This window comes from Scardinius erythrophthalmus (genome assembly GCF_964197995.2).
Source record: "Scardinius erythrophthalmus genome assembly, chromosome: 16".
Classification (NCBI taxonomy): domain Eukaryota; kingdom Metazoa; phylum Chordata; class Actinopteri; order Cypriniformes; family Leuciscidae; genus Scardinius; species Scardinius erythrophthalmus.
Window position 1 is genome coordinate 17,994,852 of NC_138236.1, and position 15,291 is coordinate 18,010,142.

The following is a 15,291-nucleotide window of genomic DNA, read 5'->3' on the forward strand; positions in this document are numbered from 1 at the left end:
CTAATGATTAGCAGACTAATTGAATGACAGATGTTTCATCTAATAGATTTCAATCCTTTAGACAGATATAATGAAATTGAATTGAACACTCGTTTACATTTTAATAAAGAATAAACGACTTCCTAGCAGCTCTCCAGCATGGAACTATGCACAATCCTGTGTCGCCCTGTGTAATTTGTGCATGGCAGGTGTCAACAAAATGTAAGACAATTGTAAAATTTTAGCATTTATGTCTTGTATTATATATTTATTTATTATTTTAGTTCCTGCATATTTATATAATGAATTATACTATTGGATCCATTCCATCCATTTATAGTTTTCTTAGTTAATCTAAACATGCAACATCTTTTCATTTACAACTTGTAAGGCCGTTTATTGGATCAGTAAAGTCAGACATCATTATGCAACTGCGCATTACTTTATGGAGGGCATAGACACTAAGAAAGTCTTGCATTAAGAACTTATGGTGCAACAATCAAATACAGAGTTGCAAACTAACTAGTGGTTACTAAACCCCTAATATAACTTAACATTTAAGTAAAACCTCACGAGCAGCTGGTGGAACCTTACCTTGGCGTTAAACATGATCTTATGTCCATTGTCACAGCATGAATATTTGTATACTGTTTTCCAGTAAACAAAGCACTTTAGAGTTTAGACATTAATACTTTACTCCTAAACTAAGTGTTACTAAAAGCAACTGATTTAATTGCAACTGAATGTATTTATGTCTCATGTACTAATAAATAAAAAGCATCCATATAACTTTTAGAATAATGAATCACTGTGCTTCTGTTCGCTCACCATGTTTTTTTTTTTTTTTTTTGGGCGGGATGTTTATGAATTCATTACAAGCCATTTTACTGCAGAAGTTTTTTTGTGTGTGTGTGTGTAATGCTTTACAGTGACATTATTGAGTATAAGCAGCAGTCATAATGATGAGTTCGATACGGTTATATGAAAATGCCTTTTTTATTATTCATCCAAATATTAGTCATATACCAAAGACATTTGTCTCAAAAAAAAGATCCTGAGTTATAGAGGTTCATTCTTGGTTTTTACTTTGATTAGCTTTACTTAGTTTGGCTTGGTCAGTTGACATAATGCAAAACACACAAACACATTAATAAAACAATAATAATTTGCAGAAATACATGAATAAGTTGATCATAATGATATCACTCTTCATAAACAATATTGTAAAACGTTGTACATTCAATCAAGCAGATTTTAATGCTACTTCATATTCTCACAGAATTCGGTTTTGTCAGATGGTTTCATTCATTAAGTGTTTGCGATATTTATTAAAACATTGAGAAAAGTTTCATAAATGACTGCACTTTGTTTTCAAACTAATTCTCATAAATCCCCAGTCCTCTCTTTGTTTTACAAGAAAGTGACATTAGCGTGTGTTTTCCCTCATTTGAATTTCCATAGGGACATCATGGTGAATCATGCATGTCTCTGACTCAACAACAACAACAACAACAACCTCCAACCTTTGAAATCTTGATACAAGATGGACACGATCCCCACATACAAAACCCCTTCCTTACTATTCCACTGAATTAACATTGTTAAATCATATTAATGATTGTGACTTGATTCTGAAAGGTCTCGAAGACAAAACTACTGTACCTTCCTACCTCAGGAACGCCCTGACATTTCACCCCCTCGTATATGACTCATGAAAATAACGCATTCAACATTCATGGTCGGGTGACACATCTCCTGTAAGCACAACTATGACATCAAGTGTGCTGCTGAGAAAAGTGCATTACACAGAGAACTGCTGTCATTCACATCAAACAATGAAATAAATAACTGACCTTTCCCCCTGAGTGAAAGTAACATGAACAAGAGCACTGAGAATAATATGCAACACACACTAACCAAAAGCCATATAAATACTTCTGAAAACAAACAAAAATATCCCACTGATACAGTGGTTTAAAAAGTTCATGTAAGCAAACCAATATGGTTTATAATTGAAGGTGGAAACTTGACTGGTACACTGACAGTCATCCTGATGATTTCATTGAAATCTCTATTCAGGAACATAGTAAAATGCTGATGTTCAGCATTTAAATAAACTGGGAAGCAGCTTTATGGTACAGAATCGATGAATGATCCTTCAAAAAAAAAGATATACTGTCATGCTAAAATGATGCAATAGGTGAAAATCCTCATAAAAGGATACTGAAGATAAACCCATCCCTCTCAAGAGATGATCTAGATTCATTCCAGTCTAGGACGACTGTGTTTGGGTTCATTTTAAAAGCTCTTTTTGGTATAAATTATTTGACAAAAGTCCATTCAATCCATAATTGTTCTTATCTACATCTTGATGGTGAACAGTTAATCGAGACTGATGTTTCATGTGCGTACTGTTATTTGCTCTAGACCTCTATTGGAGAAGGTGGGGAACGCTGGGACTGATCAGTCCTAGTCACTCTTGGTCCTGTAAGGATGTAAAACGCCGCCTAGAGGAAGCACTTTTCTTCTTCAAGATGAGCTTGAGCTGAGGGAGAGAAAGAGCGAGAGGAAAATGGAGTCAGCTAGTGTGTTTTCTGTTCTTCTCATTCCATGACGTTACAAAACAACGGAGCCACGATCAAACTGTACAAGAGAATGTTTTTTATGGTTTGCACTGCACTGTACACATGATTCCTTGCAGACCGGTTGTTATTAAATAAAAGCCTCTCACTTTCTCTCCTTTGTCTCCGCTCTGCAGTAAGTGAGCGGGCTGGTCGTTCTCCAGGTTGCGGATGCTGGGATCAGCACCACGACTCAGCAGAAGCCGGATCAGTTCCTCCTGATAGGGGCTTCCGTGCAGCCCTGCGGCCATGTGTAGGGCGGTGTGTCCGTGAGCCTGAGAGGAGACAGACAATGTATAGATAATGATGTCAGACAGGTGGTGGTTATTTTTCAGTGACTCTTTCTGAAAGTTGCACAGTTACTACAGTCGTCCCGTCAGGGGTCGCCCCAGCAGTGTTATCCACACAGCTTTTTACACCGTATGCCCTTTCTGACGCAACCCAACACTGAGACTCACACACTTTGGACTGTGGGGGAAACCGGAGCACCCAGAGAAAATAGGGAGAACATGCAAATTCCACACAGCTCAGCCAGGGCTCAAAGCGAGGACCTTCTGCTGTGAGGCAACAGTGCTACCCACTGAGCCACCATGCCACCCTAAATCATCCATCCATTCAATCAATTCCTTCAAACACACTACTTCTTTCAGGAATAAAAAAGCATCTGTCTTTGTTTGCTAGTCGATTCATTGAAAAAACATGGAATCATTCAGGTACTAAACAAATAAAGTATTTATAAGTGAGTCACTGGGTCGCTCACTCAACCGATTCATAAAAAAAAAACTCTGAATCATTTAGGAACGGGTTGTTTTTATGTGATTCCTTGAATCATTCCACTGATTTGTTCAAAAACAAGGGAATCATACAGGATCTATAATCATTCAGGAACGAAACACTTGTTGTTGTATTTATAAGTGATTCAGTGAATAATTCCACTTATTAGTCCAAAAACAGGGAATCATACAGGAACTATATGAATTACTGTATGAATGAGTCACTGGGTAGTTCACACAACTGATTCATAAAAAAGAACTCTGAATCATTCAGGAAGGAAACAGGTGTTTTTTATGAGTGATTCAGTCAATCATTCAACCGATTTGATCAAAAACATGGAATCATTCAGGAACAAAACAAATTACTGTAGCCTATTTATGAGTGGGTCACTCAGCCGATTTGTTAAAAACTCCACTGATTCATTTGGGAACTTTACAGGTGACTTCATTGATTCAATTCATTCAATTTACCGATTGGATCAAAAATATTCATTTAGTAATGAAACGTCACTACGTCTTGTTGTTTAGACTGAGACGCGCAGCAATTAAAGGGCATTAAAGGAGAACTCCGGTCAATTTTAAGTGATCACGGGTGAATCTGACTGCAGTAGATGTGAAAGATATTAATAAAAATGATGTTATTTCAGCCAGCGCACATTCCTGTATTTACATCCTGTTTTCGGTCGAAGTCCATAGTAATCGATTGTCGAGTTCACACGCATAGGTTTAGTTACCTATGATCACGCGCGTGAACTCGACAATCGATTACTATGGACTTCGACCGAAAACAGGAAGAAAATACAGGTATGTGCGCTGGCTGAATAAACATCATTTTTATCCATATCTTTCACATCTACTGCAGTCAGATTCACCCGTGATCACTCTGAAGGAATCACTCACATTAGCTGTGCACTTGTAATGACACATCAAGGATGTTAAGAGGCTAAAAGCAGGTTTAAAACTTGCCCCATTGAAGTCAACAGGGTGCAAATTTTAAAAAGAGGATAACATGGTGTAGGCAACACCGATTTTTGTCGTTGTTCTCTGTATTGACAGCACACCAAATTTACAAAAAAATGAGCTCAATGTTAAAATTGACCGGAGTTCTCCTTTAAGCTTTGTATCAGTAGAAACCTGGTAGTATTTTCGAATGTCTCCCTGAGAAGAGAGATTTCTGTATTGTGTGTCTGAAAAAAAAAACTCAGATGACGCAAAAATCGTCATTTTACGTCATCGGAGGCTTTTTTGGCCAGAGGCTAGAGACTACAGCCAGTAGTTGGAGCTAGTTCCGCATGTTTTCAACCCACCCATAGGGGGTGGGATCTCACGATAAAACGGCGTCTTTTCAGTTTCGAGTCAACTAGTAGCCTAGTTGTATAATTTCTTCCGATACTGCCCTCTGTAACCGGTAGGTGTGGCTTGGGAGTGGCCTCGTAGGGCAGCGAAGCAAGTGCATTCTGGGAGTTGTTGTCTTTCATCCACATGAGCCAAAAATACATTTTCTGGCTTTTCTCAGTATAGAAGGCACCAACTTCTAAAATAATTTCACATTTCTACTTCATAAATGACCCAATTTAAATACACATTCATCTTTCCAGTGGTGAAATATTCCTTTAAATATGCTTTGGCTTTGTTCAAAACTAATTCCGCTGGCAGAGCAAAAACAGACAAAATAACTAGCAATATTTTGTCTGAAATGCAAGTTACTCAACTTTAATTTCTTGTTTACACCTACAATAGTTCTGTTGGTCTAAATTTCACAGAGGCTGCGACACGAGGCGTGTGGATAAACCTACGTATGATTTCATAGGTAAATGAAAGTCAATACAATATCGTCATCATGTTTCTCACTTTCATGTTGATGAATGCTTGCATATTGGAGAGCTGGAGGTTCAGAAGGAAGCGCACGAGATGGATATTCCCCTCCTTCACTGCCAGGTGAAGAACGGTCTTGTTGCTTTTGATTTCCTGAAAAAGACAGAGGCATAGTCTGTCAACAAAGTGAAACTGAAGCAACATCAAAGCTGCTGTGGCATCAATGAGGTTTCTTCCTTTTGCGGCATTCTCAGAACGAAACCACGCTATATGGAACAATGACAAAATCAATTGTTTGTCTGTCTGTCAGAAAGGAACATTTGGGAAATATATCTTGTCTTTTCCTATACCTATAAATATCTACTATAATTTGTAAATGTCAGTAACTGTAATTTGTGTGTTTACATGGTATTACACCATGTAAAGAAAGAACAACAACAGTTCCTTCAACAGGTGCCCACCAATTATATATTGTTTTGTGGGAAAAAAAAAAACCCTTTTGTTTATTTTAAAATATTTATTATTATAAAATAGCAAGTAAGCAAAAGCTAAACAAGTTTATTTGATATTTCACTGTCCCTTCCACATTATGTAGAAGCCTAATTAAATTATGAAAATATGTTTGATATAGTATACCATTCAAAAGTTTTGTGTCAGTTAGATATTTAATAAATGAACACTTTTACTCAACAATGATGCATTAAATTGACCAAAGTGACATAAGACATGTATACTGTTACTACTTCAAATAAAAGCTGTTCTTTTGTGCTTTATATTCTTCAAATAATCCTAAAAACGGTATTGCGCTTTCCACAAAAATATTAAGCAGCACAATTGTTTTGAATATTGATAATAAGAAGAAATGTTATCAAGATCATGTGACAGGAGTAATGATGCTGAAAATGCAGCTTTTCCATCACAGGAATACATTACATTTTAAAATATATTAAAATAGAGAACAGTCTGTTCTGAAGTGTAATAATATTTCACAATATTACTGTTTTTACTGTCTTTTTGATCAAATAAATGCAGCCTTGTTGAGCATAAAAGACTTCTTTCTAAAATATTGAAAAATCTTACAAACCCCAAACTTTTGAACAGTGGCTTATTTTGTTAGTTTACATGTTATTATGTGCCCGGCTTAATGTTTTACAATATGTATTATTTAATGGGTGTCTCTGCTGTATATCTGTATATCCACCAAGGGGTCCTTTAGCAATAATGAACACATTACTTCATTACCAGAGGGATAAAAACTGTACTGAAAATACAAAACATTAAAGAGTGATTCAATTGAGTACCTGACTGAGAACTGAAGCCCCAGCATTTATAAGAAGCTGCAAACACATCAGTTGAGTCTGACCGCCATCGACTAGCCATGTTGAGGATGAGGAGGAGGCATTTATAGCCTTCATCGTGGCACAGTGAGAGATCACTGCACAGTGCAGAGGAGTCAGACCTAAAGTTAGCAGAAGCAAGAGCTGTATATTATTGTTTCCTCAGATCTAACTGTGATGCTTAATAGAGAAAAGGTTTATACCTTCAAAATTACGAGCCTCCAGGTCAACTGGCAGTCCAGCAAAGAGAAGAACCTATAAAATCATAGTGGTTTTAATGCGTGCTTTTTGTTATTTTTAATGATTTGACATATGGGTGGTTACTCACCTCCATGACACGAGGGAAACCGTAGGTGGCAGTCAGATGGAGCGCAGTCTGACCGTTGACGTCACAGATGCCGATGTCCGCACCGAGAGAGAGAAGATCCTGGACTATATCTGGTTGATTAGCAGTTACGGCCACCAGCAAAGCAGTCTTGAATACAAAGGAACAAAAAGTCAGTGAGTGCATTAATAATAATACAAATTCCCTGGGGCATCATAAATGTGTCCTACAATAGGTTTACATGCACCCAAGGTCAGAAAAAGCTGACTTCTTTTCTCACAGAACTTGAAATGGCTCAATTAAAGGAGGATTCAGTCTCTCTAAACCCCTCCTTTCTGAAAGCCTACTTTGCTCTGATTGGTCAGATGGCTCAGTCTGTTGTGATTGGTTTACCGCTTAAAGAGCATGTCGGAAAACGAAGCGTCTATTACCATATTTGAATTTCAGCTCTGGAGGCTTCCTCAGCTCTTGCACACACACTGATACGAACTTTAATGATGCCATTGGTTTTACCTTATTAATCTCATTCTTTGGAAAGTGGATTTGCTTTCGCAGCTCTGAACACTGTATTTTCAACACAAGACAAACCAAACACTTCCAGGCATCAGTTATAACTAGTGTTTGAGTGCGGGTCAAAGTGGACGTTATTCGCAGGCTGCCAGTGAAGACTATAGGCTGGTATTATGCAATTTGTTACAAACCTACATAGGTTTATTCAGGAAGTAAGACTGGAATTACTGACAACTTGTTTTAGGCAGTTCAGAATCTGGTCATATAGAATAACTATTTATTGTGCACTTTGAACTTTTCAGACCTTTTACATTCACAAACAGTTCTATTACACACTACATGAAAAGTATAATGAAACTATTATACTTAATGAAACACACTATTATGAGGGGCCCTTTAACAGTATTTTGTTGTGATATTCACCTTGCCCTTGTGTTCTTTAGAGTCCAACTTCCCCAGTCCACGAAGTTTCTCCGCAGCAGCAAAAGCATATTCCCTCAGGCCTTTCGCAGTGTAGATATGTAAAATCCTAAAAGAGAGGAAGAACAAAGTTTCAGTTTTCATTTACAGTCTAACAACCTTTCTGTTTTCAGTTAGAGTCACTTTACTATAGGACTTGCGCTTATGCTGTGGTTTCATTAGTTGAGAAACTCACAAGGCGTTAGAAGACCCCTCTGGTGAAACACCTAATGCGGATACATTAACTGAGCAATTTACATAATGACAGTATGTGTAGTATGTGTACATGACTGGAAGGTATCTAAATAAGACTGCAAATTCTATTTAGCATACAAAATTGCTACACTGAAAATGACTCCCCCAGTATTTATGTCGGTTTCATTTGGTTTTTCAAGAATTTTTTAAAGAAAAAGTCGCAAATTTTAGTAACCTTTTTTTGTGTACACATATTAATCCTTTATTTTCAAAAGGGTTAAAAACTATTTATGGAAATATTAGGAATTATTCATTCATAAATATCATCACGTTTTTGGGCAGTCACTCCACATGTCGCACATCCTGTGACAAATAGAGAATTAGCATTGAAGAATGTTTTTTTTAAGAAATACTAATAAACAATAATGCTAATAAACTACTTAATTTTACTAAAATCATTGACCCATTTTCATAAAAAACTAATAAATAAATAAATAAAAGGCTACACATTTAAACAGCCCTAAATTTATGGGGGTTACTAGAAGAGATTATATGCATGACCATCAATTTTGGGTCAGCGAGGTTTTTTTAAATAAATAAATACTTTTACTCAGCAAGGATGGAATAGATCGAAAAGTGACAGTAAAGACTCTTACAAAGTTACAAAAGATTTATTTTTCAAATAAATGCTTGAACTTACAGTTCATCAAACAATCCTGAAAAATGTATCAAGGTTTGCACAAAAAAAAACCCATTAAGGAGCATAACATTGATTAAAAAAAGAGATCTTTTAAAAGCTCTTGCCATCATAAATAAATTAAGTTTTAACATTTATTAAAATAGAACACACAATATCACTGTTTTTACTGTATTTTTGCAGCCTTGGTGAGCATAATATAATTCTATTTTGAACAGTAGTGCACTCATTTGTAGTCTACAGAGCTACAGATCATTCTTCCAACTGACCCCCTGTTACCGAATCCGTGGTAGTACATCTCCACCCTAAACAACATGCAGAAAATGTTCCTTTGACTTACGTGTCCCCATCATCATCCTGCCAGGTGGTTCTACTGTAATCCATGTTCTGCAGGAAGACTCGAGCCTCCTGCAGCTTCGCCATATCCATTTGGGGCCTGAACTCTTGGAGAACGTATTGGCTCGTGTGATCCTCTGCTCTGGATTCAGATGGCCAACACAAGCCTGAGCTCTGAACGGGGACCGTCCCAGTCATATCAGTCCCGGCTGCGGTTACAGGGCACTCTGTTATAGACTGTGAGAAATGACAGAGAATGGGATTAAAACTTGACCGAATGAACATGATTATGTAAGAAGCCTTCAATTATTATGCCACCCCAAATACTTTTAGAGCTCTTACATATTGCTGTGTTGTCTGGGCGTCCTGGCAGTCTTGCATCTGCTGAGGGCTGTAGCCAGTGGCAAGCGTTTGTCCAGTCTGGGTAAAGTTTGCTGCGGTGGAGTGACTGGGCATGAACGAGAAAGGGTTGCACTGCTGTAGGGAGGAATGTGCCTGATGAATGCTGGAAACTTCCCATCGGTCGTATCTAACTGCGCCCATGTCTGTGTAGCTTGCACTGGTTCCTGCAAAGGAAAGGGAATTGAAATCTTTAGAATTGAAATGTCACTGAAGTCCCATTTTAAAAGCAAAATCCTCATTTAGCAGAGATGCTCAGACTCACCGACAGTGGGAGATTGTACTGATGCCAACACCTGTTGGAAACATTTTGGAGGATGATTAAAGCCGTTTATATCAGCCTCAAGACATTCATACTTAGAGGTATAATAGCTTTGACTGACTGGGACAGATGCAGCGCCACCAGAAGTATAAGATGCTGTAGAGCAGGAGGGGGGTGCTGAGGAGGTCTCTCTCTTTCTCTTCTGCTCCAGGAGTTTCTTCACTGTGGGCAGAGGGTAACACGCCTTTTCCTTCGGTGCTGTGGACACAGGAATAAACCATTTTTATATTAATCATGATGTTTTTTTCTTTGAAAAGTTTAAGTAAAGATAAATGCTGTTTAAGAATCACAGAAACCGTATCACAGCAGCACAACTGTTTTCAACATTTATCATTCTAAGAAATATTTCTTGAGCAGTAAATCAGCATATTAGAATGATTTCTGAAGGAACATGGGATACTGAAGACTGGAGTAATGATGCTGAAAATTCTGCTTTATCATCACAGGAATAATTTATAGTTTAAAAAATATTACAATAGAAAGTAGTTTTTTTAAAGGGGTGGTTGATTATGATTTCACTTTTCTAACTTTAGTTAGTGTGTAATGTTGCTGTTTGAAGTTACAAAGTTACGACGCTCAAAGTTCAAAGGAAAGGGAGATAATTACTTTTAAAGAAATGGCTTTTTAAGGACTGGTAGGGATTACACGACATTCCTCCCGAGTTAGTGACATCACCAACCCTAGAATTTACATAAACCCCACCCCCGAGAACGCGATTAATAGATTTTCATGACAGAATATGTTAATCAATGACTAGAAGATACTACACATAAACTACATAAATTCATCAATTAACCATTCAGAAAATGTTCTGTTGCATTCTACATGTTGTCACTTCTTCTTGAGTCTCTCCATCATTGTCTGATTCTGGTTTAAACACAAAAGGCTAAAAGTTTTTGAAATTTTAAGGACACAAGCTCTTCAAGCTCCGCCCTCTGTGCCGGGAGCAGCAACTCATTTGCATTTAAAGGGACAGACACAAAAACAATGCGTTTTTGCTCACCCTGACAATATTAACATGCTATATAAAAATATCTGTGGGGTATTTTGAGTTAAAACTTTACATACACTCAAAAACTACTGAAAAACATAAAAAAATCTTACCAACCCCTAACCTTTGAACGGTAGTCTCATTAAACCTCTAAACTGATATTGATTTATGAAGCGAGAGTCCATGCACCCTTGCCTATTACCAAGTTTCTATACTTATGAAGATTTCTTAATAAAGTATGTCATTTATTTTACAATAATATAATTGTGGAACTTTATTAACTAGATGCAGTGATACAAATAATCATATGTATACCTCAGAATGAAAATAAATGCTATTAAATATTTTTAGTTTTTTAAATGAACAACAGTTAATCAATTCAGGAAAGGTGAGATATTTTTTTTTTAGATTTTTTTGTATCTTTCTATTAAATCCCAGACATTTGTTTTACAATGCCACAGCAAATGTAAGAGATTTGTTTAAGCAAGTAAAACATTTACTTCTTGCTAAATATCTATCTTCATTTATTGTTGTAGTTTTTTCTCAAGTAAAACTGATTGATTTCTACAGTAATGTGATTTCCCCAAGGCCGTTTTTAATAGCAGGTGTCGGTATGACATACAAATGTATTTTCTTCGTGTTAGTCACTAAAAGAAACTGAAAAAGACGAGAATGCAAATATCGGAGGTTTCCAGTGGGCTTCAGTTACGTATTCTAGAGCAGAAAGAAGGAAAGTTTCTTCAAACTCTTGACCCCAAACGTGAGATAAGAAAGACATTTCCACCGAAGGAGCGTAATGCTCATCCTCTCACCCGTGAGGAAGGTATTCCATTTGGAAAAGAGGTGGTGAGGTCACGTCTACCTGTCTTCTTCATCAGAAACCCTGCGTCTATGGAGACGGTTATCACAAGCACATTCTCTGTAACTATTTCCTTTTCTCCGTTACGCTCTTCGTGGCAAACCACATCTTCTTCCTGCATCTGACGTATATGTCCTCTGAAGGGGCCCGCAAGAGGTGTGTGAACAGATGATGTCTGCCAAACAGTGGCAGTACTGAGCCGAAATCAGCTAGATCACAGTTTAAGCTGCAATACTTAATCTAGCCACCGGGAATAAACAAGGAAGATCTTGTTTAAATATAAATCAAATTACTGCTTCACTCACAGATATTTCTTTCCCAAAATGCAGTGTGAGAGAAACACTTCTAACTTATTTTACTATATTTTATGGGCTAGTCAGAGTATATATTAATGTACCTCCATGATCATCAGATATAATAGTTTTGCCTATATAGCCTAACTATAATAATAGTGTTTCGGTTGATTCATCTATATATAGCTCAGACACAAGAACTGCTTTCTGTAAGATATTCATTTACAGGAAAAGTAACTGGTTTCACCAAAACATTAAGTAATTCTTATGGCAAAGGGGATTCAGAAGAGGAAGGTGGCTTTGATTTAATCAGCATGGAAATTCCACTGGGCATAACCTCGAGAGGATCATTCCTTTTCTTATCTGTCTTCTTTTTGTTGTTTTGTTCTCCATTCCAGTTTAATTACTCCACTTCTCAGCCTGTTACTTTTTAAAGCTCACCATCTCAAAATGTACTGCTCGACAGTGTGCATTACGTACAGTGACATGTATAACAGACTCAAATGAAAGAAATACTAAAAGAAAAATTAAGATACTAAAGTGTTACCTTTCTGAAAGTTTAAGAAAAAAAAAGTTAGAATAACATTGGTCAAATACTGAATGAGCTAAAACAATAATGGAGTTTTAAAAATGTTTTGACATACACAAATTCTTAAGGTTATATCCCCATGTCTCAATATGTAGCATATTAATTCAATTATGATTTATTTACATTGTGTAGGAGGGGGTGAAATCATTATCATTACTAGTTGACTAGTTATAAGGCATTTATATATTGTACTACAAAATAGTAAAATTAAAGTATAGGTTTACAGTGAGAGTTGAATATCAAAATCACACAGTTGTTTTAAAAAAAAAATTCTAATTTTATTTTATTTAAAATAAAATGAAATTAGGAAAAAGTGGTCATGCATGGGATTTGACCCTAATTGATTTTTAAGCAAAGTTCATAAATAAGTAGTGGGGTATGCTGTTACAACAGAATTCTTAACTAGTTTAAGTTATAGTTTAATGTAGGAATGTTATATCGAAGTCTGATAGACGCTTAGAATGTGTTACAAACGCTAGGCTATCATGGTAGTGAAACAGTTGACAGGCTATTCATATTTACTCTAGCATAGCTAGGCTATATAAAAAATAACAGTGGCTTTGCTATCTGTCTCAACACTTTTAAAGGTCACACGAAGTCTACACAAGTCTACAGAACATTGATGTTCATGCCTAAAATGTCCGAAAGCGTGGGCATCAGCGGCTGGGATAGCCTCGCACCTCTATCTTGTAAATTCAAAGTCGGAAACCCCTGGCCAATGAGTCACGCGCGCGGGTGTCCTCGCGGGGATTCCGCACCCCTCACTACACATAGCTAACGTTACATATATGATAAAAATCATACTTTGCCGTTTATTCCTAGACACTTGGTTTATTCCACGAGACATTTGTACTTGTATAGTAGAAATGCTTTCTTTATAGTTTTATTATACAGTTTTCTTTTCGCTATCATTTTTTTCACAAGCTTTTCTTTATAAAAATGAGACCCACACCCATTAATAACGGGAACTGAAAGTCTAAAAGGGAGGAGTAATTTATCAAGGGGTTGTCCAAATAGCCGTAAAATGAACTCAGTGACTGACAGTATCTCTACGTTGTTGGGGGATCCTTTATTCAAATTAGATGTCTATTTTTAAACGGTCATACACCACTGAACTTACGTCATAAAATAAATCATACAAACAGAAAGAGCAAAAGTAGTATTCCATACGCTGTTTCCAGCTAAATAGTTGTATTTAACAGGGTATGTGTATTTTAATAAATGACTTGGTAAACGCTTATGTCAGTGTTTCATTATTTAATAGGAACCCGAACACTTTAACGTAGACTATCATAGGCTAGACTAGGCTAGTTTTTTGTCCCTTTTACTCCATCAAATCAAAAATCATTAATCGTATATTCTCCAATTCCTTCTGCTGTAGCTATAAATGCTGTAACTAAAAAATATTAATAAAAAGTCTTCGTACTCACATTTCTGAAAGTGCATGTCAGAATCCCTTTAGCTGTCTTTAATTCTCGGCTCCCACGCCAGGTGAAATGAATGATGTCAGTCGCAGAGGAGCCTCTGATAAATGTCAACTCCTCGAGTCACTTGCCTGTTATTAACTGACTTCGGCACGTTCCACTATGTATACAGAGAACACGTTGTTTCCCCCACACCCCGCCCATCGGTAGCTCCGCCCTCTCTGATGACGAGATGTAAAACACAGTGGAGGAAAGTGGATCAGTTTGAGCTTGACAGAGGCAGCACGGGGTGCTTTCTTCGCATATGTGTCAATAACATATATAAGGATGTGCGAGACGATACAATGGAAAATCAATGGAGAAAGTAGCCTGCTAAAACAATTTGCTAACACCTTTAATACAACCTCGTTTAGGTGGGTATTAATACATTACATGTAATTAAATGTAATCATGTATTTAATATTATTTCTATGTAAAGTGAAATATTTTCATGATTATTTTGAGTCAAGAGTCAAAATTACTGATTCAAAATTTGAAAATGTTTCAGCATCGTTATAGATTAGGTGTATTTAAGTTATTGTTGTGGATTCTAATGTTGGAATAGTTTCTGTTGCATTTGAGAAATATAGCCTAATTAAAGGGATAGTTCACCCACAAATGAAAATTAGCCCATGATTTACTCAGGTGTATATGACATTCTTCTTTCAGACGAAGACAATCAGAGTTATGTTAAAAAATCCAAGGAAGCTAGTTATTTTAGTGGATAAAGTTTTAAATGGATATTTTTCTCACATGAACGCTTCATTTCAGAAGGCCTTTATTAACCCCCCAGAGCTGTGTGGAGCACTTTAATCATGGATGGATGCACTTTGATGGCCATTCACTGCCATTATAAAGCTTGGAAGAGTCAGGACATTTTTTTAATATAACTCTGATTGTATTCGTCTAAAACAAGAATGTCATATAGACCTAGGATGACTTGAGGGTGAGTAAATCATGGGCTAATTTTTATTTTTGGGTGAACTATCCCTTTAATATATTAATTTAATTAACATTAATTTAACATAGAATACAGTTCATCTGTGTAAAGTTAGTTTTGTTACACCATTTTTGTTATACTTCCTTTTCCACAATCAACTTTGCTCTGCTTATTTGCCTCAGAAATTAAGCATCATGTCCATTTCCTCCATTCTCACCACAACGTCAAAATGGTCTTCTGCTTCTTCACGCCTCCTCCACCCACTCATCCTCCCCCAGCAGCAAAAAAAGTGGAGAACTTTAAATGCTTATGCAGCTCAACTGCTGTGCACTTGACAGTTATTTGGTGTGCAGTGATAAGAAAAGCACACTTATTCGCTTTAAATAAA

The 15,291-nt window shown here is 36.7% G+C and overlaps 1 protein-coding gene across 3 annotated transcripts; it reads right to left on the reverse strand.

Annotated features, from left to right (window-relative positions):
• Positions 1-958: 958 nt before the first annotated feature.
• nfkbid (nuclear factor of kappa light polypeptide gene enhancer in B-cells inhibitor, delta) lies at positions 959-14,076 on the reverse strand. 3 transcript variants are annotated; one of them, XM_081388176.1, is made up of 12 exons: positions 13,931-14,076; positions 9,830-9,966; positions 9,712-9,742; positions 9,390-9,613; positions 9,052-9,284; positions 7,784-7,889; positions 6,854-7,000; positions 6,729-6,780; positions 6,490-6,647; positions 5,225-5,341; positions 2,711-2,875; positions 959-2,524 (listed from the first exon to the last, which is right to left on the reverse strand). In XM_081388176.1, the coding sequence occupies exons 1-12, from the start codon at positions 13,944-13,946 to the stop codon at positions 2,453-2,455; spliced, it is 1,458 nt and encodes a 485-aa protein (XP_081244302.1). In that variant the 5' UTR covers positions 13,947-14,076; the 3' UTR covers positions 959-2,452. The 3 variants fall into 3 exon arrangements, with proteins under 3 accessions (XP_081244302.1, XP_081244303.1, XP_081244301.1); XM_081388177.1 differs by lacking the exon at positions 13,931-14,076 and adding an exon at positions 11,572-11,732; XM_081388175.1 differs by having other exon boundaries at positions 9,712-9,966.
• Positions 14,077-15,291: the final 1,215 nt, after the last annotated feature.